Here is a 27,995-nt window from a genome sequence, read left to right as displayed (position 1 = left end):
TTTTGGGAACCGCGTCTTCACGAACATGAACGCATCCGGTCAACCGGAGATCCCTTTAGGACAGCCGGGCACCCAGGAGATCCTACATGACAAACTGAGCTGCCAGGGCCACGACAGGGGCCGCTGTGGGGACCCCAGGGTAGGGCCCACTTGACCCCGCGATGTCGATGTGGGAGTATTTCAGGGGTGTCGCAGAGTCTTTGCCATGCTGGAATACATAAAGATCAAATCATTATATTCAGTGTGAATACGGGTTTTGCTACAGATATTAAATACACGAAACCTTCGTCTCCGTACAGTAGTTGATGTTAACAGTTGTATCGAGATTCAACGAAAGGCCTGCCACTAGCCTATATATACCTGGTCCATGCACTGCCACTAGCCTATATATACCTGGTCCATGCACTGCCACTAGCCTATATATACGTGGTCCATGCACTGCCACTAGCCTCTATATACCTGGTCCATGGACTGCCACCCGCCTATATATACCTGGTCCATGCACTGCCACTAGCCTATATATACCTGGTCCATGCACTGCCACTAGCCTATATATACCTGGTCCATGGACTGCCACTCGCCTATATATACCTGGTCCATGCACTGCCACTAGCCTATATATACCTGGTCCATGCACTGCCACTAGCCTATATATACCTGGTCCATGCACTGCCACTAGCCTATATATATACCTGGTCCATGCACTGCCACTCGCCTATATATACCTTTGTCCATGCACTGCCACTAGCCTATATATACCTGGTCCATGCACTGCCACTCGCCTATATATACCTGGTCCATGGACTGCCACTAGCCTATATATACCTGGTCCATGCACTGCCAGCCTATATATACCTGGTCCATGCACCGCCACTAGCCTATATATACCTGGTCCATGCACTGCCACTCAGCCTATATATACCTGGTCCATGCACTGCCACTAGCCTATATATACCTGGTCCATGCACTGCCACTAGCCTATATATACCTGGTCCATGCACTGCCACTAGCCTCTATATACCTGGTCCATGGACTGCAGCCCGCCTATATATACCTGGTCCATGCACTGCCACTAGCCTATATATACCTGGTCCATGCACTGCCACTAGCCTATATATACCTGGTCCATGCACTGCCACTCGCCTATATATACCTGGTCCATGGACTGCCACTAGCCTATATATACCTGGTCCATGGACTGCCACTAGCCTATATATACCTGGTCCATGCACTGCCACTCGCCTATATATACCTGGTCCATGGACTGCCACTAGCCTATATATACCTGGTCCATGCACTGCCACTCAGCCTATATATACCTGGTCCATGCACTGCCACTAGCCTATATATACCTGGTCCATGGACTGCCACTAGCCTATATATACCCTGGTCCATGCACTGCCACTAGCCTATATATACCTGGTCCATGCACTGCCACTAGCCTATATATACCTGGTCCATGGACTGCCACTAGCCCATATATATACCTGGTCCATGCACTGCCACTAGCCTATATATACCTGGTCCATGGACTGCCACTAGCCTATATATACCTGGTCCATGCACTGCCACTAGCCTATATATACCTGGTCCATGCACTGCCACTAGCCTATATATACCTGGTCCATGCATCTGCACTGCCACTAGCCTATATATACCTGGTCCATGCACTGCCACTAGCCTATATATACCTGGTCCATGCACTGCCACTAGCCTATATATACCTGGTCCATGCACTGCCACTAGCCTATATATACCTGGTCCATGCACTGCCACTAGCCTATATATACCTGGTCCATGGACTGCCACTAGCCTATATATACCTGGTCCATGCACTGCCACTAGCCTATATATACCTGGTCCATGGACTGCCACTAGCCTATATATACCTGGTCCATGCACTGCCACTAGCCTATATATACCTGGTCCATGCACTGCCACCCGCCTATATATACCTGGTCCATGCATCACACTCCTACATACACCTGGTCCATGCACTACCCGCCTACATATACCTGGTCCATGCACCACCCGCCTATATATACCTGGTCCATGCATCACCACCCACCTATATATACCTGGTCCATGCATCACCCGCCTATATATACCTGGTCCATGCATCACCCGCCTATATATACCTGGTCCATGCATCACCCGCCTATATATACCTGGTCCATGCATCACCCTGGTCCCTATATATACCTGGTCCATGCATCACCCGCCTATATATACCTGGTCCATGCATCACCCGCCTATATATACCTGGTCCATGCATCACCCGCCTATATATACCTGGTCCATGCATCACCCGCCTATATATACCTGGTCCATGCATTACCCGCCTATATATATATATACCTGGTCCATGCATCACCCGCCTATATATACCTGGTCCATGCATCACCCGCCTATATATACCTGGTCCATGCATCACCCGCCTATATATACCTGGTCCATGCATCACCCGCCTATATATACCTGGTCCATGCATCACCCGCCTATATATACCTGGTCCATGCATCACCCTCCTATATATACCTGGTCCATGCATCACCCGCCTATATATACCTGGTCCATGCATCACCCGCCTATATATACCTGGTCCATGCATCACCCGCCTATATATACCTGGTCCATGCATCACCCGCCTATATATACCTGGTCCATGCATCACCCGCCTATATATACCTGGTCCATGCATCACCCGCCTATATATACCTGGTCCATGCATCACCCGCCTATATATACCTGGTCCATGCATCACCCGCCTATATATACCTGGTCCATGCATCACCCGCCTATATATACCTGGTCCATGCATCACCCGCCTATATATACCTATCTGGTCCATGCATCACTCGCCAATATATACCTGGTCCATGCATCACCCGCCTATATATACCTGGTCCATGCATCACCCGCCTATATATACCTGGTCCATGCATCACCCCCGCCTATATATACCTGGTCCATGCATCACCCGCCTATATATACCTGGTCCATGTACCACCCGCCTATATATACCTGATCCATGCATCACCCGCCTATATATATCGCTGGTCCATGCATCACCCGCCTCATATACCTGGTCCATGCATCACCCGTCTATATATACCTGGTCCATGCATCACCCGCCTATATATACCTGGTCCATGCATCACCCGCCTATATATACCTGGTCCATGCATCACCCGCCTATATATACCTGGTCCATGCATCACCCTCCTATATATACCTGGTCCATGCATCACCCGCCTATATATACCTGGTCCAAACCAGACGCTATCATCATGAAAGCAGCTGGGGACTGATGTCCTCTATGCAGCCAAGGACCAGGGTTACGGATCACGCACTGGAGTGTGTCCTCATACTCCGACCTCCCTTTGTGGACACCATAATCCTACAGGAGAAACAAGATGGCATAAATATGGCCGCCATACCTTGTCAAGCCCTGATGCCATCATCATGTAGGCTGCTGGAGACTGGTGACCTCTGCTGACTTGCGGGGCACTCACACCAACCTGGCATTGCAGAGTATCCTCGTACTCCGACTTCCCCTTGTGGATGGTGTAGTCCTGTCATGATGATAATGATCATGATTGTTACGATGATGATGATTGTTACAATGATGAAAACAATAATGATAATAATGACGACGACGACAATGACAAATGATAATAGACAATAATGACGACGCCGATGATGGTGATGATGGTTGTTATAATGCAGAAGAAAAATGATAATCGTGATAATAATCACGACGACGATGATGATAATGATTGTTACAATGATGATGAAGATTATAATGGTAATAGTGATAATATTGACGACGACGATGATGGTGATGATCATGACGACGACGACGATGTTACCTATTAATAACGAAGACGGCGACAAGAACAACTGAAGTAGAGACCCTCATTAGTTGGACACCATGTTAAATATTTTGTGTGTATGTTGTTTACCGATACCATGTTGCAGCAATGTTCAAACTATATTAAGGAGAGCTGCAAATGACAATCTGGACCAGACAATCCAGTGATCGATATTATGAGCAACGATTCCCACCGTTGTTGTACGAGTGAGTGAGTTAGTTTTAGGCCGCTTTAAGCAATATTCCAGCAACGTACAGTGATACACCGGTATCCTTGCAAAAATTGTAAAATTCAGCAATTCGCTTATGTTGTACCGCCTTGCGTTCGTCACGTTTCCCATTGATGTTCAAGACACAAGACATGTCAGAATGTGATCAATTGCATTGTTTTGACAAAATGTGTCACGCTAGGCTTCAATCTACAAACTGACAAAACACTTGTTGCTCAGTACTACCTCTCTCCTGATGGTCGACACCTCAAGGGGGTCCCCGAACCTGTCTCCAGAACGCTGTATGGCATGTGCCGTGTCCACCTCTCCCGCTGGCCCGTTGTCCATGATAATCTGTGCACATATGGAGCATAGTGATACCAGACAATATAGAACAAGCTTCTTCTCCATGCGCTAACCATACCTACAGACTTCGTGGACTTAATCTGTTGTTTGTGTTCTAACTGCGCTACAGTACTGTTCAAATCAAACTGTCACTCTAATGCTTATCCGAGCCCAGTCCTAATTGTGGACCGTTTGTAATAAGTAAGTGTATGTCTATCACTATTCCCTGGTTACAATCATGAAAATTATATTATATTTGAAGGAAGTCCTACCTTCATGTCAGAGTGAGTGAGTGAGTGAGTGAGTGAGTCTTTCTCAAATATTCAAAAGAGAACAAAACAACAACAACGACGACGACGAATAACCCCAAACGAGCAGTGCAACCATTTCCATGTTCTCCCGGTAACGTAACACGATTTCAGTCTCGATCGTATGGAATCCTAGAAGGGACATCTTCGCGTTGTCGCATTGCTGCATTGTCGCACTTTGGGTAATTTTGACATTTTTTGCTTAGAGAATTTTCCTGTGTCAGTCTGTTGTTAAACGTACAACGTAAACACTTGTCTCCAACGGACGCATTTAACTAACGCTTTAGTATCTGAAAATATATATTTTTGACAGCAACAAACAACTCTATTTCAAATGAAAGGAGCCCCAGTGAGATTTGAGATTTCTGAACCTGAGGAAATATAGACTTCTGGATGCTCCATTTAGGGTTTTATCATTGCAGAAAGGACTGGACCGAAGGGAAAATAATGCGGTATCGTCAACTCTTGGGTTAAACTTTACGGAGTTCGAATGACTTGAATTGAATCTGCTTTGATTTGCTCTCTTTAAGATAAAGATCCGTTCAGCAAAGAAATCTTAGTGTTAAGACACGTGTAAGTCCTAAAACATTAGCCTTACGACAATCTTAGCACTAAGATCGCTTTGTGGAAGTGGGCCCAGCTCATATTCTAGGTTTGTCATTCAGCTCGCAGTAGCAGCAAATAACACGTTTCAAGAATAAAATTGGACTCATTGAAAATCACTATTGGCGATATCAGAGTTAATATTCGGAATTGATATCGCCTATTGGAATTTTTGCAGTCATGGACGACACAGGAAGTAGGACCTCTCCCAGATTCGTCACCACTGCAACCTGCAAGTTGCCACGGAATGACACGAGTAGTTATGCGTCTCCGAAACTGATCTCCCCCGCAGATCGGAAAACGGATCCCAGTGTCTTCACTCACCGAGTAGGCGTCACCGCAGGTCCTCTTGGCGTGGCCCGTGAGGGTGGCGATGGTGAAGATGTGGGGGTTGACAACACCTGGCTCGCTTGCCTGAGGGGTTGAAAAGCAAACTATGATAAATGTTTGCACGTTTTACGAATTACAAAAATAACATATATGCGATAAAGTTGGTGGAATATTGCTATAAAAGAGGGTACGCCATACTGTTGAAATTGTGGTGTCAAATGAGGTAATAGTAACAAAACCAGAAACATACAAACGCAAAATGATTTATTCTGTCAAAATTTACCTACAAGTGTACCCGAAAAAAAATCGTATGGCGATCGTGGGATATTCGCAAGGCCATCGCACGGCTACCGCATGATCACCGTGCGGCCTCCGTGCGGTGCCCGTGAAATCACGCGGACATTGTACGGTCATCCCACGGCAGCCGCATGATGGCCGTGCGGCAGCCTTGCCATGGTGCCTCGGCCTTTCCCCAGGAAATCGCACGATGCCCGTAGACAGTGTGAACACAAACGTCGTAACCCGCGGTCACCGACGATGCCTAAACAATCCTACGGAAAATCGTAGACTACTTTATCGTACGGCGCCCGTGGCAAATGTGGTCCAGGTATATCTTAAAAAGAGGGTCGAATTTTTGTGTTAAAAACAACCGTTAACCCGAACATCTTAAGAAAATGTCTCTGAAGTCAAGTTGCCTACCTCTTCCTTGAATTTGCAGAGGAGATCAGTCATCACCATCCTCCCCTCGGCGTCCGTGTTCCCGACTCTCACCCTCACCCCCGCGCGTGACGTCACGATCTCATCAGCCACGTAGCACTCTGAAACACAGCACAGCGGAGGCAATTTGACAACATGTCGAAAATCAAAGTCTCTGAAGATGAATGGTTCATAAATTTCCGCATTCGATTAGACAGTTGTCTACATTCTGTTGGCTTAAATATCGTCGTTTCGAGTCCGCAATGACACAACGCTCGAATTGTCGCCCAATCAAATTACACTCATGAGCGAGACAAATTCTGTGCTACCACCCAGTAGTATATAATACATTTATACTATCACCACTTGAGGATACCCGCGAAGACACGGGTAAGAATTTTGGTCTTCAGCAACCCATGCTTGTCGGAACAGGCGATTTATAGGATCGGTGTTCAGCTGATTTGTTTCATGCATGTCATCGTTTTATAATTGTGTAGATCGATGCTCATGATGTCAATCACTGGATTGTTCGGGACAAGACCACAGGCACTCGTGTCTTTGCGAGGATTAAATTTAAAAAAAATTATATATAAAAATTTGAGATGACCCCCGACTCGAAATGCTTCACAGTACAATACATTATGACGTCATTATGTATTGTACTGTGAAGTATGTTTAGTCGGGATCATCTCAAAAACAATATCTTAAATTTTTAATCCTCGCAAAGACACGAGGGCCTGTGGGCAAGACACGATTAGTTATAGACAACAGTTCTATTGTAATATGGCTGGAATATTGTCCGGCGTTAAACAACAAACAGACAAACAAAAATACACAATCAAACAAAGAATAGCTGGGATTACATACCTGCACCCACACTGTTCCTCACCATGCCCAACGCACCCCTCACCCTGATGCCAGGGGGTTTCAGGATCGACAGAATCTGTAACAAAGGAAAGTGTTCCCGAAAACTTGTTTCACTTGTTAGTTTTGGTCATGCATGTATTTACCACTTTGCTTAAACCTCTACATAGTTTTTCAACATGGCCGTCGTACGAGTCTTGAGGACTGACCATGACAGTGTTTAGAACCCCAGATCCATCGCAGTGGCTCTTGTCTGTACACATCATACCCGTGCTCGTATACTTCTACGACCTGCGGGGCGGTGGCGTAGCCTAATGGTCAAAGCGTTGGCTCGTCACGCCGAAGATCCGGGTTCGAATCCCCACATGGGCAGAATGTGTGAAGCCCATTTCTGGTGTCCCCCGCCGTGATGTTGCTGGCATATTGCTAAAAGCGGCGTAAAACCAAACTCAGTCAGTCAGTCTACGACCTGCGGGGGCAGTGTGGTAGCCTAGTGGCTAAAGCGTTCGCTCGTAAGGCCGCTGACCGGGGTTCGATTTTCCACGTTTTGTACAATTATGAAGCCCATTTCTGGTATCAACCGATGTATTGCTTTAATATTGCTAAAAGCGGCGTAAAACTAAACTCACTCACTCACAAATTTACCAAAGTAACGTCTTAGGCACGTTTTCCATAAAATGTTAATGTAGGTTTTCATCCTGTATTTCCCGTTCAGATCTACCAGCAAAATCAGAGCCTGAACCCGAGCCTCACGCGTGTAACGGAAGGGTTTAAATGGCCAGGATGGTCTACTCCCATTTGTGAGAACTCCCAGTTGTGAGACTCCCAGTTGTGAGACAGTGGAGTAGGTAAGTAGCAAAGAAAACACACCTTACTCCCCTATCTGATAGAATAGATTAACCCCAGCTAATTAGGGATTAGCTATTTAACTGAATCTTGTGGAGGTAACTTAAAAGATAAAGTAATTAACTATTTCTTCTGTGTAAATATAATGATAATCTTTTTCAGTATTTCAGTATTTAACTTGTTCTTTATTGAAAAACAATAAATGCTCTTTAATGCTCATTAATGAACTATGCCTCCTGCGGGTACTCTTCAGCAACAGGGCTGTTCCCACTTTCATCGTAGGGATGGGGAAGCACCACCTGTGTGCACTGAACCATTAATTAATGTGTCTCACAACTGGGAGTTCTCACAAATGGGAGGACACCGTGCGTTGAGACAAAAGCGTGTGCGGCATTAAACAGACAAACAGGATCATCAACGTGACCGACCTTGAAGAATCCGGCGACGGCCGCTGCGCCACACTTGTCCCTGTGCATGCCGGCCATGTTGCCGCCGGCTTTGATGTCAGCGCCGCCGGTGTCGTAGGTGACTCCCTGTGTGGATACAACAGCGTTAAGGGGTTGGGTGGCACACCTGATTTCTATACGAAAATCAAAACGTGTAACCTTATTTACGCCCCGTTCAGCCAGTAAAGAAATCACGAAACGTCCCCCTGTTTTCAGTTTACATTGTAATAAGGAAGCGCAGGAAAACCTGTATCAACAAAATGTCTGTGTTCGTTCTTTAATTTTGGTTCAACAGAAAACAGATTGACGCTAAAAGCCAGTCAAATTCTTTACTGTTACTTAAGCTCGAGATCATGTTGCCAAACAGTGTCTACAGGTCCAAGGCCACGCACCCGTGAAGATCCGGGTTAGAATTGGTATTCAGAAACCCATGCCTGTCGCAAGAAGCGACAAACGGGATCAGGTGGTCATGCTCGCTGACTTGGTTGACACATGACATCGTATCCCAATTATTTAGATCGTTGATCATGGTGTTGATCACTGGATAGTCTGGTCCAGACTCTATTATTTACAGATCGCCGCCATATAGCTGGAATATTGCTGAGTGCGGCGTGAAACAACTAGCAAACCCAATGGTTAGGCTTACCTTCCCGACCAGGAACATGGTTTTCTTGATGTCACCCTCCCCCTTGTACTCCAGGAAGATGAGTCGAGCGTGGTGACGGGGGACAACTGAAATATGTCATAAATATCATTACACTGCACCGTCGACCCGTGAAGGTCCGGGTCCTAGTACACTTAGAAGGTGAAATGTCTGGTTGTTTTGACCCAAGAAGACATAGACTCAGCATTACCTTCCCATTGACCCCAATACCTACAGCACGGCATTAAGTAGTCTGTCTCACAGTCGACCCGCGAAGGTCCGGGTTAGAATATTGGCCTTCAACAGCCATGCTTGTCGTAAGAGGCGACTAACTCGATCGGGTGGTCAGGCTCGCTGACTTGGTTGACACATGTCATCATATGACATCTGGGTAGAACCCGGATGTTCGGCGTGACGAGGAAACGTTCAACCACTATACCATCCCGGCGCCATCATGCCGTAGGTCACTAACCACAGCGTCAGTTCACTTCACCCTTGTCATACACGTTCAAGGGTAACAACAATTAATATGGCATTTGATTTCTGTTTAATGAAAGTGAAATAACTGATATAAATCGAGGCACTTTCTTCACATGTTGTATTCAAGTGAGGAATCAAACCCGTTCCTTTGTCGTGACGAGCGGACGCTTTAACCACAAAGCTACAGCTAGTTACTGGGAGAACGTACATTCAATATCTTCGGTAATAGCCACGTGTGCATTAAAGTTAACGATGGGCGGTCGGTAGAGTAGTGGTCAAAGCGTCTGCTCGTCACGCCGATGACCGGGGTTCGATTCCCCACATGGGTACAACGTGTGAATCTTGTTTCTGGTGTCCACCGCCGTGATGTTGCTGGAATATTGCTAAAAGGGGGTACGCCATCCTGATAAACGTGTTAGACTAACGCACAGTGTCTGAATATATTATATTATTTTGATAATAACAAATACCCAGAGAGATAGGAAATCCTGAACCTGAGGAAATCTAAACTTGCTTTAGGGCCTGAGCATTGCAGGGTTGGCTAAGCAGTAGGGAAAATGGTGTGGTTCCGGGACTGTGATACAGACCAGGAGGGCTAGGCAGTAGGGAACATAATGTGGATGAGGGACTGTGAGACAGACTAAGAGGGCTAGGCAGTAGTATGTGGTTCAGGGACTGTGATACAGACTATAAAAATGTATGTACTGACATCTGGCGGCCCGGTCAACAGCGGCCACACATGGATAATCCCGCTCCAGGACCGCCCGATCCGACTCAACTTCCAACTGAAACATACAGACACGCGTATCAGTCTACTCAAACATACGTCTTGGATATAGTAGCACAAAGACACGCGTATCAGTCTACTCAAACATACGTCTTGGATATAGTAGCACAAAGACGCGCGTATCAGTCTACTCAAACATACGTCTTGGATATAGCAGCACAAAGACACGCGTATCAGTCTACTCAAACATACGTCTTGGATATAGTAGCACAAAGACACGCGTATCAGTCTACTCAAACATACGTCTTGGATATAGTAGCACAAAGACACACGTATCAGTCTACTCAAACATACGTCTTGGGTATAGCAGCACAAAGACACGCGTATCAGTCTACTCAAACATACGTCTTGGATATAGCAGCACAAAGACACGCGTATCAGTCTACTCCAACATACGTCTTGGATATAGTAGCACAAAGACACGCGTATCAGTCTACTCAAACATACGTCTTGGATATAGTAGCACAAAGACATGCGTATCAGTCTACTCAAACATACGTCTTGGATATAGCAGCACAAAGACACGCGTATCAGTCTACTCCAACATACGTCTTGGATATAGTAGCGCAAAGACACGCGTATCAGTCTACTCAAAGATACGTCTTGGATATAGTAGCACAAAGACGCGCGTATCGGTCTACTCAAACATACGTCTTGGATATAGTAGCACAAAGACACACGTGTAATAGCTTTTGAAACAGTTTTGTATAAGATAGGGATCACTTCATTTATAAAGGCAGTCCTTGTATATAATACCACAAGGCACGTGTATCAGTCTATTGAAACATGCTTCCTTGTATATAGCTGCAACAAGTAAGAGATTCAGTTCATTAAAACGTAGTCATTGTATAAAATAGCGTAAGGCACATGTATCAGTCTATTGAAACAGTCACTGTATATAATAATCTCTGTCGTTAGCTAATTTATAGGCATATGGCTTACCTTAATGCATGTCCCTTCAAAGGTTTTGCGCACATATTCTTCAACTCGGGGAGCAGCCATCCGCTCAGGGTCAGATCCACCAATGTCACGAGTCACAATTCTGGAAATTATTTAAATATAGATAAAAGATGAATGAACGAACAATCGAACTTAAGGACGGACGAACAGATGGTAATAAAACGAGGGACAATTAAACATGCAAACAAATGAGAACGAACGAACGAACGAACGAACGAACGATTAAACGAAGAGACAATCAAACCGACAGATGGGCAGTCAGGCAGTCTGTTTCACAGTCCCTGAACTGGTGTCCCCCGCTGATATTGCTGGAAAATTGCCGAAGCGGCGTAAAACCATACTCACTCACTCACAGTGCCTGAACCATTATTAATATCTCTTCAAACACCCCTTTCTGTCAAACTAATGCATCAATAAAGCAAGTCTAGATTTTTCTCAGGTTCTGAAGCTTTTTTTAATTGATATGGAGTCATTTGTCGGTATAAAACTTATACATTTTCAAAGATTTCGCAATAGTCTAGCAGATCGGTTGCTCAAGTTTTTTTATGGTCATACAAGGGCCAAGCTTACCTCCCCTTCTCAACGGCTTCAGCAGTGGCAGCAGTTGCCTCCCCTTGTCCATCAGCACAGAACAGCCCCAACACCTCCGCCTTCTGCTTCTTTTCTGGGCGACCCTCACATACCTCTAAAGGCTGCACAAACAACATCGATCCTCAGATTACGACATCAGCAACTTATTATCAGGTGTTGATCCTAACTTGCTTTACCTCGAACACCACCTCCACTCAAAATCATTCCTGATGGAAAATAGACGCAGGGAAGATCAGCGACACAGGATTTTATCCCATGTCTTTTATTTGAGTTTCAACTGACTGTCCAACCTGCAGCTTCCAATAAGGGATCAAGGATCATGTGTATGGTCGGAACCGTGGTTCAAACCCAAGCAATTCACTCGATACAGGCGTAGTGGGGGTAGCCTAGTGGTTAAAGCGTTGGCTCGTCACGCCGAAGGCCCGGGTTTGATTCCGGTACAATGTGTGAAGCCCATTTCTGGTGCCCCCGTAGTGATGTTGATGGATATTGCTAAAAGCGGCGTAAAACCCGACTCACTCAATTACATGTAATTATCTTATTAAAAACCTGTTGACAACTATGAGTTAGGAACTCATTTTTCTGTGATCAGAAGGCCGCTTTTAGAATAAATATCACGTGGGCTTAACACATTGTGCCCATATTCACAATATAACAGTTTTTAATCAGAAGGCGCATATAAGTAATAACAATATCACAGTCGCCTGAGATATGACAAACATTCCTATTGCGTTTCTTATATGTAAAAGAATGCTATAGCGTGTTTGTTTCTATGTTTTCTTATCAGCCTACCACATAGAGAGCCTGAAGAGCCCCAAGAGCCGCCACAGCGCATGCGTCGGGGAATTTCTCGTTTCCGGTGCATACCAGAAGGGGGCGCTTACATCCACACTGGAGACATCTGCAGACCAAACAGTATTCATTATAGATTAAAACAGAAGATGTGTACGTTTATGAAACTATGAAACAAGAAATATTTATTAGTTAGGACTTTCAAAGAATGCCATATATGTTACTGAACGATCCGCCATTGTTGATAAGAATGCAGTTCTGTGCATGGTTGTCCCCGTTAGATGTGCCAGGATCCGATGATCGTGATTACGATCCTTTTCATTATGACATTATTTGGTTCGTCAGCACCATACTGTGGTCGTGGGCTAGAACCTGAATACCTTTTGATGCCTTTGGTGGCCGCCTCCCCGTAGCGTCTGACGTCATCATAATCCCGCGTGACGGGGCCAGTCGGGGCGAAAATCTGAAGAATCAATGAAACTTCTGAAATCTTTCGTGACCCACTCGTGATATTCCGGGACAGATCGAATACCGACCCGTGCCCCTCTTGTGCATCGCCCCTCACCAACCTCCACGAAGACGAGAAATGGGACCACTTGGTGCCACAATTTTTATCACTTTATTTCTTTTTGATCTGGGTATAGCATTTCATACACATTTAACAGGTCGGCATATTTGTAATATATAAAACAACTTAAATACATTATGTATGTGCATTGTAAATAGATTGTGGCAAGACGACCAAAATGAGACAAAAGTGTCATATTTGCAGTGAGAAGAGTAGGAATTTAATTTATGTAATTGGTAATTGTAATTCAATTTAGACTAGCTAGAGAAGGTACAGATGTGCACTCTGTGTCATTAGTCGCTTCTCACGACAATAATTTCCTCTTACTACAAGCCACCCTTGTAGATCCGGGTTAGAATTGATCTTCAGCAACCAATGCTTGTCGTAAGAGGCGACTAATGGGATCGGGTGGTCGCAGGCTCGCTGACTTGGTTGACACATGTCATCGTATCCCAATTGCATAGATCGATGTTAATGCTGTTGATCACTGAATTGTTTGGTTCAGACTCGATTATTAACAGACCGTTGCCTTATAGCTGGAGTTTTGCTGAGTGCGGCGTTAAACCTACCAATCTTACTATACAAGCCAGGGTACCAGAAGACCGTTAAGTGAACAGATGCATGAAGAAACTTTCTTTGTACGTACATCTTGCATGATCAGCTTGTCGAACATTTATTTTTTTCTGTTTTCATTCGGGTGAAATGATAAAAACTTTTTTCTCAATTTCCCCCTCTGGGGAGGAAATGTCTGTCCCGATGTGATGCAAAAGTACTCTTACGCTTGCCAAACATAAAGATCACAGGTGAGGTTGATGTGTATTTCAAAAAATGTTTCGAAGCAAATCGACTCGTTCTACATTATACATTCTTTTAAAGACCATAGCCAAGTAATCAAGTGATACAAAATTTAGAATCACATAAAATACGTTGCACAATTTGTGAAAAGTTGTTCCGCCCGCTGCACTCCACCAAGCTGAGGATGAAGATGAAAAATAGACACACAAAGTAAATACATACGGGCGTGCTTACACAGTTAAAACACTTGTTGGGCAGTTTACGTACTTATCTGATTAACTTTAACATCACGTTTTTCTGTACTGTCAGATTATAACTGTTGAAATACATGGTCGCTCACCGGCATATTTCAACTACAGTTCACGTACAGTCACGTGGAAACATATGACTGTGTACCTGTGGCTAATATATTTATGTGATAATTAGGCTGGATACAAAATAGTCACGATTTCGCATCGCCACTATGGCCTGTGTGATGAAGTTTTCATTCATTCTGATGAAATTTGATGTATTTGTAATAATGCCCCTTAAAATGACAAGGGGTAGCCTAGTAGTTGAAACGTTTGCTCTTCACGACGAACACCTGTGTTCGATTCCCCACATGTGTAAAATGTGTGAAGCCCATTTCTGGTGTCCCCCGACGTGATATTGCTGGAATATTGCTAAAAGCGGCGTAAAACTAAACTCACTTATAACGACATCATACTCAGTTAACAGGCTCAAGATACCACTCCTGTATATACACCCCCGTAAGGTTGATTTTTTTATTTTTATTGGTTCCCATGATTACAATGTCATGATATGTAGAACAGTGATGTACAGACAGATGGATGATGTACAGGTATTATGTCAATATCATGTTAATATATAAGTCAATAAAAGAGAAATATGACCTCAGGTAAATTGGATACATTTTAAATTCATCAAAGTACTGGGAAGAGAAGACCCCATTTATGATTGAAATGTTCTATTTTATTATTTCTTTTGCATATATGGTTTTCCACAAAGAATATTTCTTTCAAAGTTTTTATAAATAGAGCTATGTTTGGATGCGTATTTTTAATACTGCATACGTAAATGTGTCTTTTTGCTGCAATGATGATGTGATTTAGTAATATATTATGATGTTGAGTACCAAACCAAACCATATGTTTTGATAATAGCAGTGGATGAGGGTATAAATTGTTAAGCCAAATTTGTAGGGTTTCCAAAAAGTTTGTGTCTCCTGACATTCCCAGTACACATGACAAACACTCTCATTTAGATCATTGCAGAAACAACATAGACTGCTATCAACCTTTTTCATCTTAAGCAATTCTCTTTTTGTATAAATAACTCCTTGTAGAAATCTACATTGAAAATCTAAAAGTTTTGTGTCTTGCAATCCTTTTCTGTATGCTGTAAATATATTTTTCCAATCAAAGTCTATTTCAGGAAATAGCAGCTGCCATTTATTACACATATTTGGGTGTATATCATTGGAAATAAGTTTATCATAAAAAGTCCTGCAGCCTTTAGATGTTTTTACTAGATATATCTGACATTGGTTAATATTTAAATCCCTGACTGGTATTAAATGACAGTGGTTAAGAGTATTTTTCCAAGAGTGAGGTCATACATGTAGTAAATATTCATAATGTAAAAAAATGCCTTTGATACCATATATTTCTTTTAAAGATTCTATTGACAATAATCCAGTTTCATCACAAATATCCCTAATATTTATAATCCCTTTATCTGCCCAGTTCTTTATGAAGTTTAATGAATTTTAAAAATTATGATTAAACCATAATGGTTGGGATAGAATTTCATTAATGTTATTAGGGTCAATATAATGTTTTTTGTGGAATAGTTGCCATGCTTTTAGCACATCACGCCAAAAAGGATTTTCAATCTTAAAGTAAGTTTCAGAATTTGCTCCGAAATTAAATATGTCTTTAAAAGATATTTTGCATGGATTATTCTTATCACCTCTTTTGCAATACTGTCTTAAAGTAGATAATTTCAAAGCGTCTATAAATGTTTTTGCATCAATCATTCTCAAACCTCCTTCTTCATAGTTGTTTTTAATTACGTTCCTTTTTATTTTATCATTCTTGTCATTCCAAATAAATTTAAAAGACATTTTGTCAAGGGACGTGATAAATTCTGCTGGTGGGTTTGGCAAGGAATTGAAAATATAGACCAATTTGGAGATTGCTAGAGTTTTTATTACTGTTATTTTACCAATAAGTGTTTAATTTCTTTTTCTCCAAGATGCTAAGAGTCTATTAATTCCCTCCAGTCTCTTTCTTGTGTTGATTACCCATAAGTCTTTAAGATCTGGTGTAAATTTAATACCTAGCACATCAAATTCACCAATTACCCATTCAATTTTCAGATCATTACATACTTTATCCATAGATTTAGCTTTGGATCCAATCCAGATTGCTTTTGATTTGTCTAAATTAATTTTCAAGCCTGACATTTTGTAAAACTTATTAATTGTGTCAATAGCAGAGTACAAACTCTCTTCAGTTCCATCAAGAAATAGTTCAGTATCATCGGCATATTGATCCAGTTTATATTCATTATGATTGATGACAATACCTTTGATGTTTTCATTATTTCTTATCATGCAACCGAGAATCTCAGCCACAAAAAGGAAAAGATATGGGGATAGTGGGTCTCCCTGTCTACATCCCCTTTCATTTGCAAAGAACTCGGATAGATTACCATGTTGGATAACACAAGATGTTGTTTCATAGGTTAATATATTTATCCATCTTATCATTTCAGGGCCAAGTTCAAGTTTATGTAAAACCAGGTTGATAAAATCTTTTGAAACAGTGTCAAACGCTTTTTCAAAGTCAATCAGAATCAGCAAACCAGGAATGTTTTGTTTCTTTGTTTCAAACATTATATCATATAACAATCTTGTATTTTCACTAATAGTCCTACCCGGTATAAAACCAGTTTGGTTAGAGTGAATAAGTTCATCTAAAGTAGTTTTTAATCTATGTGCAATGCAGGAGCTGATAATTTTTAAAATAGCATTAAGTAAAGTGACTGGCCTCCAATTTTTAAGAAATGTTCTATCTTTTGGGGGTTTTGGAATACAGGTGATAACACCCCTTTTCATATTCAAAGACATTTCATTTTTTGTTGATACTTCTTTAATAAATCTATAGATCCAAATGTTTAATTCTTTCCAAAAAAATTAAAGAAATCAATAGGAAATCCATCAATCCCAGGGCTTTTAATATTCTTCATCCTGTAAACAGCATTGCTAATTTAATCCAAACTGATTTCTCTTTCAAGTTAATCTCTTAGTGTTTTGTTTAAAGTTGGAGTTTTAATATCCTTTAAGCAGTCTTCTCCCTTATATTGTTCCTGAGAAGCATAGAGAATTTTATGAAATAGTTTGACTTCATTCAGTATTGATTTGCTGTCAGTGATTTCGTTCTTATCATTAGTTATTATCTTATTAATTGATTTTTTTGAGAAATTCCTATTTTCTAGATGGCAGAAATATTTTGAAGGTTTTTCTCCTTCTTCATACCAAAGAATTCGGTTTCGGATTTGTATTCCTTTCATTTCCTCACTTTTAATTTCTTCCATTTCTTTCTTATATTTTGATAGTTCATTCAAAAGTTCTTCATTAATGTTTTGGAAGTTTTTTCGAATAGTATCTTCGACCTGTTTTATTTTTAATTCTAGTTCTTCTGTTTGTTTTACCTTTGTTTTCTTTATGTAGGATGAAAAAGATATGGTCTTTCCTCGGATTTTCATTAATAATGTTTCTAGAAATAAGGAGTTGGAAATTGTAAGTTTAATATTTTCAGTGTTTTTAAAGTTATCCATTTTTTCTGTTGAGTATTCCTGAACAGTGTCATTTAAAATAGTTCTGACTAAGTTTCCATATTCAGGATTTAACAACAAGGAATTATTAAACTTCCAGTACCCATTTCCTCGTTCCTGGCTTAAAGCGTTTGAAAAAGTTAACGTTATTGTTGAGTGGTCTAACTCTTCACCTTAAGTGGATTTACACCAGTACTTACACAGGGAACAAGAAACGTAGCCTGTCTCACAATCCATGTAGGGGCGGAAGGGGACATGCACATAAATTATGCAGTCCAAAGGTTAGGGGGAAATGCTCCCCATCAGGGGCAAAACATCCGGTGGAGAGAGTGAGTGAGTGAGTTTAGATTTACGCCGCACTCATCACTATTCCAGCTATACGGCGGCGGTCTGTAATACATCTAGTCTGGACCAGATAATCCAGTGATCAACAGCACGAACTGCGCAACTGGGAACCGATGACATGTGTCAACCAAGTCAGCGGGCCTGACCACCCAATCCCGTTAGTCGCCTCTTACGACAAGCATGGGTTACTGAAGGTTAATTCTAACCCGGACCTTCACGGGTCGGTGGCGAGAGATGGGCTTGAGGGGAGATCCACCTTCTAGATCCGCCCATGCCCTGAACTACATTATTTTCCCTTTTGTCTAGCCCTTTCAGCAATGCTTAAGCTCTAAATAAAGCAAGTCTAGATTTCGTCAGGTTCTGATTCTCCCATCTCACTTGGTCTCCTTTTTAATTGTTGGTTTCTATCAAAATTATATGCATTCAGAGAGTAAGCGTCAGTCTACAAGAAACGTTGCAATGTCAGGGAGGATATGCGTAAAAGAGAGTAATAGTTTCATCGGGGTTATTTCAATCGTCCGGGCGCAGCTAGCATTGTGAAAAAACCAGGGCTCACATAATTGTTGCTAAAAAGGTTGGGCAAGCCCTCAATATTATCTAAATATAACGCATTGCAACCTATCGGGCTTTACACCAAAGATATTGTCTCTGTACACTTTCTGCTTCCTCAAACTTCTCTCAATCTCGTTGTATAAAATAAAAGCAGTCGCCATATTCCCTACCCAACCTTAGAGACGCTAAGGTTGGGTCGGACCAACCTTAGTTATCAACCTTAACTAAGGTTAACCTTAGTTAAGGTTGTTTCGCGCAACGGGAGGCTAACCTTAGTAAAGGTCTAAGGTTGTAATCTTAGAGATAAGGTTGTTTTGAACAACGGAGCCCAGGTCGTTTAGTACAAGTGAAATGTAACATTATATACATGTAACAAGGCTCACGTATATGGTGGCTGACTAGTATGGTGGCTGATTAGGGCCATCGCTTTCTCGCCTTAAAATTCGGAGGCGAGAAAGCGATATCACGAGACGGGAAAGCGATCCCTAATCAGCCACCATACTCACGCGTGTCGTTGCTGTGTATACATACCAGTCTCTGTGATGGAACACGGTCCGTAGAGATCAGATGTACAGCGTCCACGTCGTCATAGTTCTTGTCCAGCTGAAAAATGAAGCCAAAATGGTTTTTGACGAAAGTGAAAAATACAATCATAAAACCACATTTTCATTGCTTCTTCTAACATATGTGTGTAGGCTGGGAGATATTTATTTTTGGTGGCAAAGTCGTAGCCTTTTGATGCTCGATGGTTAAACCAGGGATAATCTACAGCCTTCTATTCTCCATGGTTAAATATTTTGTTTTAAATTTAGAGCGTCTGACACATCAGACAAGACACAGCATGACTAAATTATATTTGAAAAAGTGTTGAAGTAAATAAATTACAATTTACGTTTTGCTGAATAAGGAACAGATCCTGAGACTGCATAATGATACAATTCGCATACGTTGTACCGTCGTGTGCTTGCCATGACTTTTTCGTGTTCCATGCATCTATCAACATTTTTAAAGAACTTCCAAATACAAAACGTGTTGAAAGCCTATTCACATTCTTAGAAATATGATCAATTTCATTATTTTGACCGAAAACGCGTATTCCAGCTGTTGTGAATTTTATAACACTTATTGTTGAGGCAAGGCTAAAATTTGTTTAACAGTCTGTAGCGGTTTTAACTAATACATATATTTTCTAATGTATTAACAACAGCAAGCGTTTGACCTCAGCTCACTTTCGAGACGATTTAATAAGACCTAAATTTGCTAACAGATATTGGGAGAAAGGTCAGTTCCGTAATGTTGAATGGACAGTCTAATAAGAACATGCTTTGGCCATAGTGATCTGGATAAATCTGCGAAATGAACAAGATATTGTCATGGCAGATGAGTTCCACTGAAAGTGAATTTGGACCAAAAACAGCACTACACCGTATAACGTAAAAGGTCATCTTGGGGTACGGACAAAGCAGAATGCTGACAAAACATTGTTCTCAATTCCTTTAGTCATTCTCATGAACTTGGTAGAAATTATAATAATTGGAAACGTAGTATAAAACTAAAGGCTAGCTTTACAAATATCTGAGGATTTTTGATACTTTTCACACCAAACTCCCCCGACACACTTCCTTAACTTTAAAAAAACATGGGCCTAAAAGGGCTATTATCGTAGAAATTGGATGTACATGTAGTTTTATATGGCACTGACTCTGAACACCACTTCCACTCAACCACCGGCCCCTTGTTGCTCACCTTTGCAAACTCTTGTATGGGAGCCTGCAACACTTGAAGAGCACCTCTTAGTTTCTCAACATCGTCTGTGACAACCACGACACCATCATATGAGGCGTCACTGAGACTTGAACAAGCGACTACACCGACGGCCTCCATGCTGCAAGTGGGACACCTTTAACGTCGTGATAACGTATTGAATATAATCAAATATAAAAAAGAAACTTTTCCTAGAATCTGGGTTTTCACAACGACTGACTCAACATTCCTCGAGAATGTAACCTCGAGTACCTTACATCCTGCATGTGACAAGGGTGAATCTGGCAGCAGTCCAAATAATCAGTCACAATTGTCAGCCGGTTGAACGTTTATGTAACCAGTACCATAACCATGAGGTATGTTCATAGGCGAATCCAGAGGGGGTGCAGGGGTGCGCACTAGTGTTGGGAATTAAAATCTCATAATTGATGATTGGTTCATTACAACCGATCAATCATCGAAAATAATTGGTTAGCGTCATTTATCAAATGTTCTGTTATCTTTGTTAATGCACACACAAAAAAATAAAGAAGAAACATGTAGTAATTTGGGTTTTTTGCAAATTGCACAAAATCCATAGGCAAATTTCGCATATTTAAAGGATGATTAGTATGTTAGGAACACATATTTCCTGGATTCTTAAAGATAAATTCAATCATGACTTGGAATGAGCTCGTAATGCTTATGAAATGTAAACTTAATGACACAGACAAAACCAACCTTGTGCAAAACATTGTTGATGCAAACAAGTGTTCCAAGATTGGTTGTGTTCGATTATGAGAAAACATAATCGATTGCTTGGTCGTTTAGGCACTGCGACCAATCTTCGATTGTTTCAATTAATCGGACCACCACTAGTGCGCAACCCCCCCTCCTTAAAAGTTTATTAAATGACCCATGAAAACGGGTGAAAATGAAGTGTGCACCCCCCACCCCACCCCACCCTTTCCCAATAGTGTGCACACCACTTCCTCAAAAATCTGTACCCGCCCCTGATGCTTACTGCAACAACAGTGTGACTGAGGCCGGGAGAACAAGAAGTATAATAACCAAGAAACACATGTAACAACGGAACGAATCAAATCTGCATCAAATGTGTGGTTATCATGCCATAATTAATTCTCTTATGTAGGTGTAGTGTTAAGGTGATACATTTAGATTCCTTGTGAGAAGGGCTTTCTTTTAAGATATCACAAGATATGGTTAATTTAATTAAAAAGAAATATTTTCGTGAGATTATTTTGAATATTTTAAGGACAATGGCGGCCATTTTGAAAATGCCACAAGGCATGATATCAATATATTTAGAATCCCTGTGAGATGAGCTTTCATTTGATATATCACATGGCGTAATTATTGACAAAATATCTGTTTGTATAATCATTTTAATGATTTTGGTGGGCATGTTGAAATTGGCGGCCATTTTGAAAATGCCACAAGGTAGCATTTGCAGAACTTTGTATCTTACTCCTGGCCTAGAAATACACCAGTAACGTTCGACACACACATGTAACACTACACACACACATGTAACAGCGGAAGGATATACATAACACTGGACACAAATGTAACACTGGACACACATGTGACACTGGACACACATGTAACACATGTAACACTGAACACACACATGTAACGCTGGACACGTATGTAACCTAGATACATATGTATAATTGAACTAACATGTAACACAGGGCACACACATTTAACCATGGACACATATGTACCACTGGACACATATGTAACCCTAGACACACATTTACCACTAGACACATGTTACGCACATGACACATGTAACACTGGACACATTGCAAGGTGTGAGGCTTTATTGGTGTTTACGGCATGGGTTACAAAGGATTTAAACAGTTTAATAGAAAACACATTACAATTCAAGGTTTAATATAGAACAAACTTTATGGATAACAACTTCTTTATATTAATAAAAAAAATGTTCTATATTGTACTTCCCAACTTATAAAATGCCACTCAAAGAAGTTTAATGGTTCCCTTGTGTGCAGACAGCTATGGGTCACCCTGACCTCCAAGGTGTACAATACGTAAACGTAACACAATATTGTTTCGTGTTGTTGATAATAGACCCATTTTATGGGTGTGCGACAATACTCAATATTGATGTGTGTTGGTGATACAATAGGCCTATTTTAAGGGGCTTCGTGGTATTGGCATTTTCAGTTTGTTGTTGAGTTCCTGGAAATGTTGAATCCTGATAAAGAGAACCAAAAAAACAAAAGAAATATCTATTTACCGGGTATGTAACATGTTATGGTATTTTGTTGATGTGCGAAAATATCTCATGTAAAGAAATATGGAAAATCCACACATATTTCACAAAGGAACATTATGAGGAACTGGAATCATTCACTAGGAGCATTTAATTCAACATAGTCGGTTCCATGATTTAACGTACGTGATAGACTGGTATCTAGACTAATGCTTAGTCTCTGAATATATATAATTTGGTAGTAACAAACAAGCCCATTTAAATTGAAAAGGAGCCCCAGGGAGACCAGAGATTCCTGAACCTGAGGAAATGTAGACTTGCTTTATTCAGGGCTTTAGCACTGCAGAGAGGGCTTGGCCGTAGAGAAAATAATGTGGTTCAGGGACTGTGAGACAGTCTAACTGGCATCCTGCTCTTTGCCTTCTTGCGGCTGCAGCGATGAGTGCAAGCACTGTAGGGCATGCAAACCTGACTCCCGCACCCTAAATTCGACTTCATAGTATATATCTTGTTTCCAAGTAGAATAGTACAGTTTAATGTTTTCTGGCTAACACGGAGACATACTGGTAAACAGTATCACAAACTACGTTAAAATATCTCCTCACTTGCCGGGAGTTTGGGAGGTATATCCAAACATAGTATTTAAAGTCACAACGAAGAGTGTACGAGACAGAAGGATCTTGTATGCTATCGGTAATCATTTGTACTCTTTATGTACGTTTGTTGTAATTGAAGGCGGTTTATATTTGTTTGTTGAGTCGCACACAAAGGTAAATAAATATCCGTCAGTTCTTTATAAGCCTAACGGTTAAAGAGTTCACTCTCGTCACGCCGAAGGCCCAGGTTCGATTAGTTACCTGGCGCTCTCCGCACAAAATGAGCATTTCGATAGTTACCCAGTGGGTTTACTTGCGAACATGCTCCATCGATCAAACACGAGGAGATCCAGATTCCTCGTGTTAGATCGATGGAGCAGTGTTCGCTGCCAAAGTAAGGGTAACTTCGAAATTTCATTTTGTGCGGAGGATCTGCCAGGTAAAGAAGAATTTCAGTTTAAAATGTGTATATATGACACTGCAGGGCTAACGTGACGACGTTCATAACGACATACGCTTATAACGAGGTGAGTGGCCATTTTACGCCGCTTTAGAGCAATATTCCAGCATATTGAGAGAGAGAGAGAGAGAGAGAGAGAGAGAGAGAGAGAGAGAGAGAGAGAGAGAGAGAGAGAGAGGGGGAGGGTGAGGGAGAGAGAGAGAGTGCTAGAGAGAGAGAGAATCTGTTTGCGTATGGTTACAGAGAAGAAAGAGTGTTATTATTTGTGTGTCACATGTTATATATGACACAAACATAGACACCTTAAGACACTTGATATAATATAACATCTGGCCATATGGCATATGAGACAAGCCACTACATTCTACCTAAAACAGATATTAGTGAATAGAATATCACAATTCTATAAGCAACAGTGGAGTGTGGTATATTTAATTACATGACTACAAAGTGCGCTTACGTCTATTAAACATTTTAGTAACCAATGCAGCTAAAGGTTTTATTAATTTCATTTTACCTAGCATATATGTGGCCTGGTCAGAAGGTGACAAGAGAGTAAACAAGGGTTAATATTTAATACATTTTCCCACAAGTCATATCGTAAATCCGAATATAGTGGACAGCTGACCAAAAAGTGAACTTCGTCCTCATCGTATTGCCATCACAACATTTACAAATTAAATGCATGAACACTTATTAGAGCTACCTGCATAGTCAACTCCACCCAGCACTAAACGCCAAAAGCCCGCATTCTCTACTACCATGCCTATGATCGAACATTGAACATTATGGATGCAGATAGTACGAAATGTAATTCTTGAATAACAACATCGTAAAATTAAAACTGTTTCGATTTGGAATCGAGATAGCTTTAGTTGATGGTTTTGATGCTACTGGACCAGTATGAGAATCCAGTGAAAGCGATATAATACAAATTGATAAACCGACATTACCTTAAATGGCAGCAAACAAGATGGCTTATTGAGGGAGACGCTACTCTCGGCAGTTGAGATAACTGATATTCTAATCACGCTCGAGTTAACGCGCGCATATGTCAGTAATCGGGAGCCGTGACAGGGAAACACAATAGATTAACTAATGTCAGTATATATTCGTGCTTGTTCCACTCATAATTAATGAATTAGTATCACTGGATTTAGAAACAATACGTTACTGCTAAAAAAATATTTTAAAAAAATATTTAGCTTTTCGCAATTTTAGGTCAATACGTTTGCCACGTCAAAAACAGTCAATTAACTAGATGGAGACAGACTTGAGTGAAGCAACGGTTTAGGTTGTCGTTGGAAAGTTTTAGCTGTAAGTACTGAAGAAATACGTTTTTGTTTATTGTTAGTTAATGGAATGACCAGCTTGTTTTTCTTCTACTGCTTTCTTTCTTCTATGTATGTCAATCTGTTTCTCACTTTATGTGTGTGTGTGTGTGTCACTCTCTCCCTATGTATGTCAGTCTGTTTCTCACTTTATGTGTGTGTGTGTGTGTGTGTGTGTGTGTGTGTGTGTGTGTCTCTCTCTCTCCTATGTATGTCAGTCTGTTTCTCACTTTATGTGTGTGTGTGTGTGTGTGTGTGTGTGTGTGTCTCACTCTCTCCCTATGTATGTCAATCTGTTTCTCACTTTATGTGTGTGTGTGTGTGTGTGTCACCCCTCTATGTATGTCAGTCTGTTTCTCACTTTATGTGTGTGTGTGTGTGTCAGTCTCTATGTATGTCAGTCTGTTTCTCACTTTATATGTGTGTGTGTGTGTGTGTGTGTGTGTGTGTCAGTCTCTATGTATGTCAGTCTGTTTCTCACTTTATGTGTGTGTGTGTGTGTCACTCTCTATGTATGTCAGTCTGTTTCTCACTTTATGTGTGTGTGTGTGTGTCAGTCTCTATGTATGTCAGTCTGTTTCTCACTTTATGTGTGTGTGTCAGTCTCTATGTATGTCAGTCTGTTTCTCACTTTATGTGTGTGTGTGTGTGTGTCTCACTCTCTCCCTATGTATGTCAATCTGTTTCTCACTTTATGTGTGTGTGTGTGTGGTGTCACTCCCTATGTATGTCAGTCTGTTTCTCACTTTATGTGTGTGTGTGTATGTGTGTGTGTCAGTCTCTATGTATGTCAGTCTGTTTCTCACTTTATGTGTGTGTGTGTGTGTGTGTGTGTGTCAGTCTCTATGTATGTCAGTCTGTTTCTCACTTTATGTGTGTGTGTGTGTGTGTGTGTGTCAGTCTCTATGTATGTCAGTCTGTTTCTCACTTTATGTGTGTGTGTGTGTGTGTGTCTCTATGTATGTCAGTCTGTTTCTCACTTTATATGTGTGTGTCACTCTCTATGTATGTCAGTCTGTTTCTCACTTTATGTGTGTGTGTGTGTGGGTGTGTGTGTGTGTCACTCCCTATGTATGTCAGTCTGTTTCTCACTTTATGTGTGTGTGTGTGTATGTGTGTGTGTGTGTCAGTCTCTATGTATGTCAGTCTGTTTCTCACTTTATGTGTGTGTGTCAGTCTCTATGTATGTCAGTCTATTTCTCACTTTATGTGTGTGTGTATGTGTGTGTGTGTCAGTCTCTATGTATGTCAGTCTGTTTCTCACTTTATGTGTGTGTGTGTCAGTCTCTATGTATGTCAGTCTGTTTCTCACTTTATGTGTGTGTGTGTCAGTCTCTATGTATGTCAGTCTGTTTCTCACTTTATGTGTGTATGTGTGTGTGTGTGTGTGTGTGTGTGTGTCAGTCTCTATGTATGTCAGTCTGTTTCTCACTTTATGTGTGTGTGTCAGTCTCTATGTATGTATGTCAGTCTGTTTCTCACTTTATGTGTGTATGTGTGTGTGTGTGTCAGTCTCTATCTATGTATGTCAGTCTGTTTCTCACTTTATGTATGTGTGTGTGTGTCAGTCTCTATGTATGTCAGTCTGTTTCTCACTTTATGTGTGTGTGTCACTCTCTATGTATGTCAGTCTGTTTCTCACTTTATGTGTGTGTGTGTGTGGGGGGTGTCACTCCCTATGTTTGTCAGTCTGTTTCTCACTTTATGTGTGTGTGTCAGTCTCTATGTATGTATGTCAGTCTGTTTCTCACTTTATGTGTGTATGTGTGTGTCAGTCTCTATGTATGTCAGACTGTTTCTCACTTTATGTGTGTGTGTGTGTCAGTCTCTATGTATGTCAGTCTGTTTCTCACTTTATGTGTGTGTGTATGTGTGTGTGTGTCAGTCTCTATGTATGTCAGTCTGTTTCTCACTTTATGTGTGTGTGTCAATCTCTATGTATGTCAGTCTGTTTCTCACTTTATGTGTGTGTGTCAGTCTCTATGTATGTCAGTCTGTTTCTCACTTTATGTGTGTGTGTCACTCTCTATGTATGTCAGTCTGTTTCTCACTTTATGTGTGTGTGTGTGTGTGTGTGTATGTGTGTGTGTGTCAGTCTCTATGTATGTCAGTCTGTTTCTCACTTTATGTGTGTGTGTCAGTCTCTATGTATGTCAGTCTGTTTCTCACTTTATGTGTGTGTGTGAGTCTCTATGTATGTCAGTCTGTTTCTCACTTTATGTGTGTGTGTGGGGTGGGGGGGTGGGTGTCAGTCTCTATGTATGTCAGTCTGTTTCTCACTTTCTGTGTCTCTCTCTCTCTCTCCCTCTCTCTCTCTCTCACACACACACACACAAAACACACATGCTCGAAACTTCCATACACAAAATATACAAATCTGAAACATTGCAGGGTACATCGAGAAGCAGCGCATGTCTATTGTCTAACAACAGGGGCACCTACCTACCTTGCAGAATCGAGGCGACGAGATGAACTGACTCTACTGATTATCACCTGACCAGGTCAAGGATAACCTCAACACATCCACAACAATGCATTGTAAATCGTCACGACAAGCACCTTGCATTCTTATAGAAGTTTAATATATATACCACACAGAAATAAATTGCATTCGTGTTATCGTTTATGATAATTTGATAAGAAACACAAATGAGAACACAGATTCGATTAAGGTACAGGAACATACGTATACAACGAATTATACACTTATTACGAACTGATTTATATA

General features: G+C 41.3%; 1 protein-coding gene across 1 annotated transcript; it reads right to left on the bottom strand.

Moving 5' to 3' along the window:
• LOC124272629 (putative aminopeptidase W07G4.4) lies at positions 1-27,739 on the bottom strand. Its single transcript, XM_046707827.1, has 16 exons — positions 27,714-27,739; positions 20,621-20,759; positions 19,406-19,477; positions 13,155-13,237; positions 12,775-12,883; positions 11,962-12,083; positions 11,374-11,473; positions 10,354-10,429; positions 9,168-9,253; positions 8,504-8,608; positions 7,233-7,308; positions 6,369-6,487; positions 5,664-5,753; positions 4,330-4,437; positions 3,441-3,575; positions 1-208 (listed from the first exon to the last, which is right to left on the bottom strand). The coding sequence occupies exons 2-16, from the start codon at positions 20,756-20,758 to the stop codon at positions 83-85; spliced, it is 1,545 nt and encodes a 514-aa protein (XP_046563783.1). The 5' UTR covers position 20,759; positions 27,714-27,739; the 3' UTR covers positions 1-82.
• Between the last annotated feature and the right edge of the window lie 256 nt (positions 27,740-27,995).

The sequence above is a fragment of the Haliotis rubra genome, unplaced genomic scaffold (genome assembly GCF_003918875.1).
Source record: "Haliotis rubra isolate DU_JTF1 unplaced genomic scaffold, ASM391887v1 Scf171, whole genome shotgun sequence".
In the NCBI taxonomy this organism is placed as follows: Eukaryota; Metazoa; Mollusca; class Gastropoda; order Lepetellida; family Haliotidae; genus Haliotis; species Haliotis rubra.
The sequence above is the reverse complement of the archived record's forward strand: the minus strand, read 5'-3'. Positions and strand labels throughout refer to the sequence as shown.

Coding starts and splice junctions, on each gene's coding strand:
- LOC124272629 (XM_046707827.1), bottom strand. CDS start 20,758: ATGGAGGCCGTCGGTGTAGTCGCTTGTTCAAGTCTCAGTGACGCCTCA. Junction 13,238..19,405: donor GTGTTCCATCACAGAGACTG/GTATGTATACAC, acceptor TTGATTCTTCAG/ATTTTCGCCCCGACTGGCCC. Junction 10,430..11,373: donor TTGAAGGGACATGCATTAAG/GTAAGCCATATG, acceptor TGTATGTTTCAG/TTGGAAGTTGAGTCGGATCG.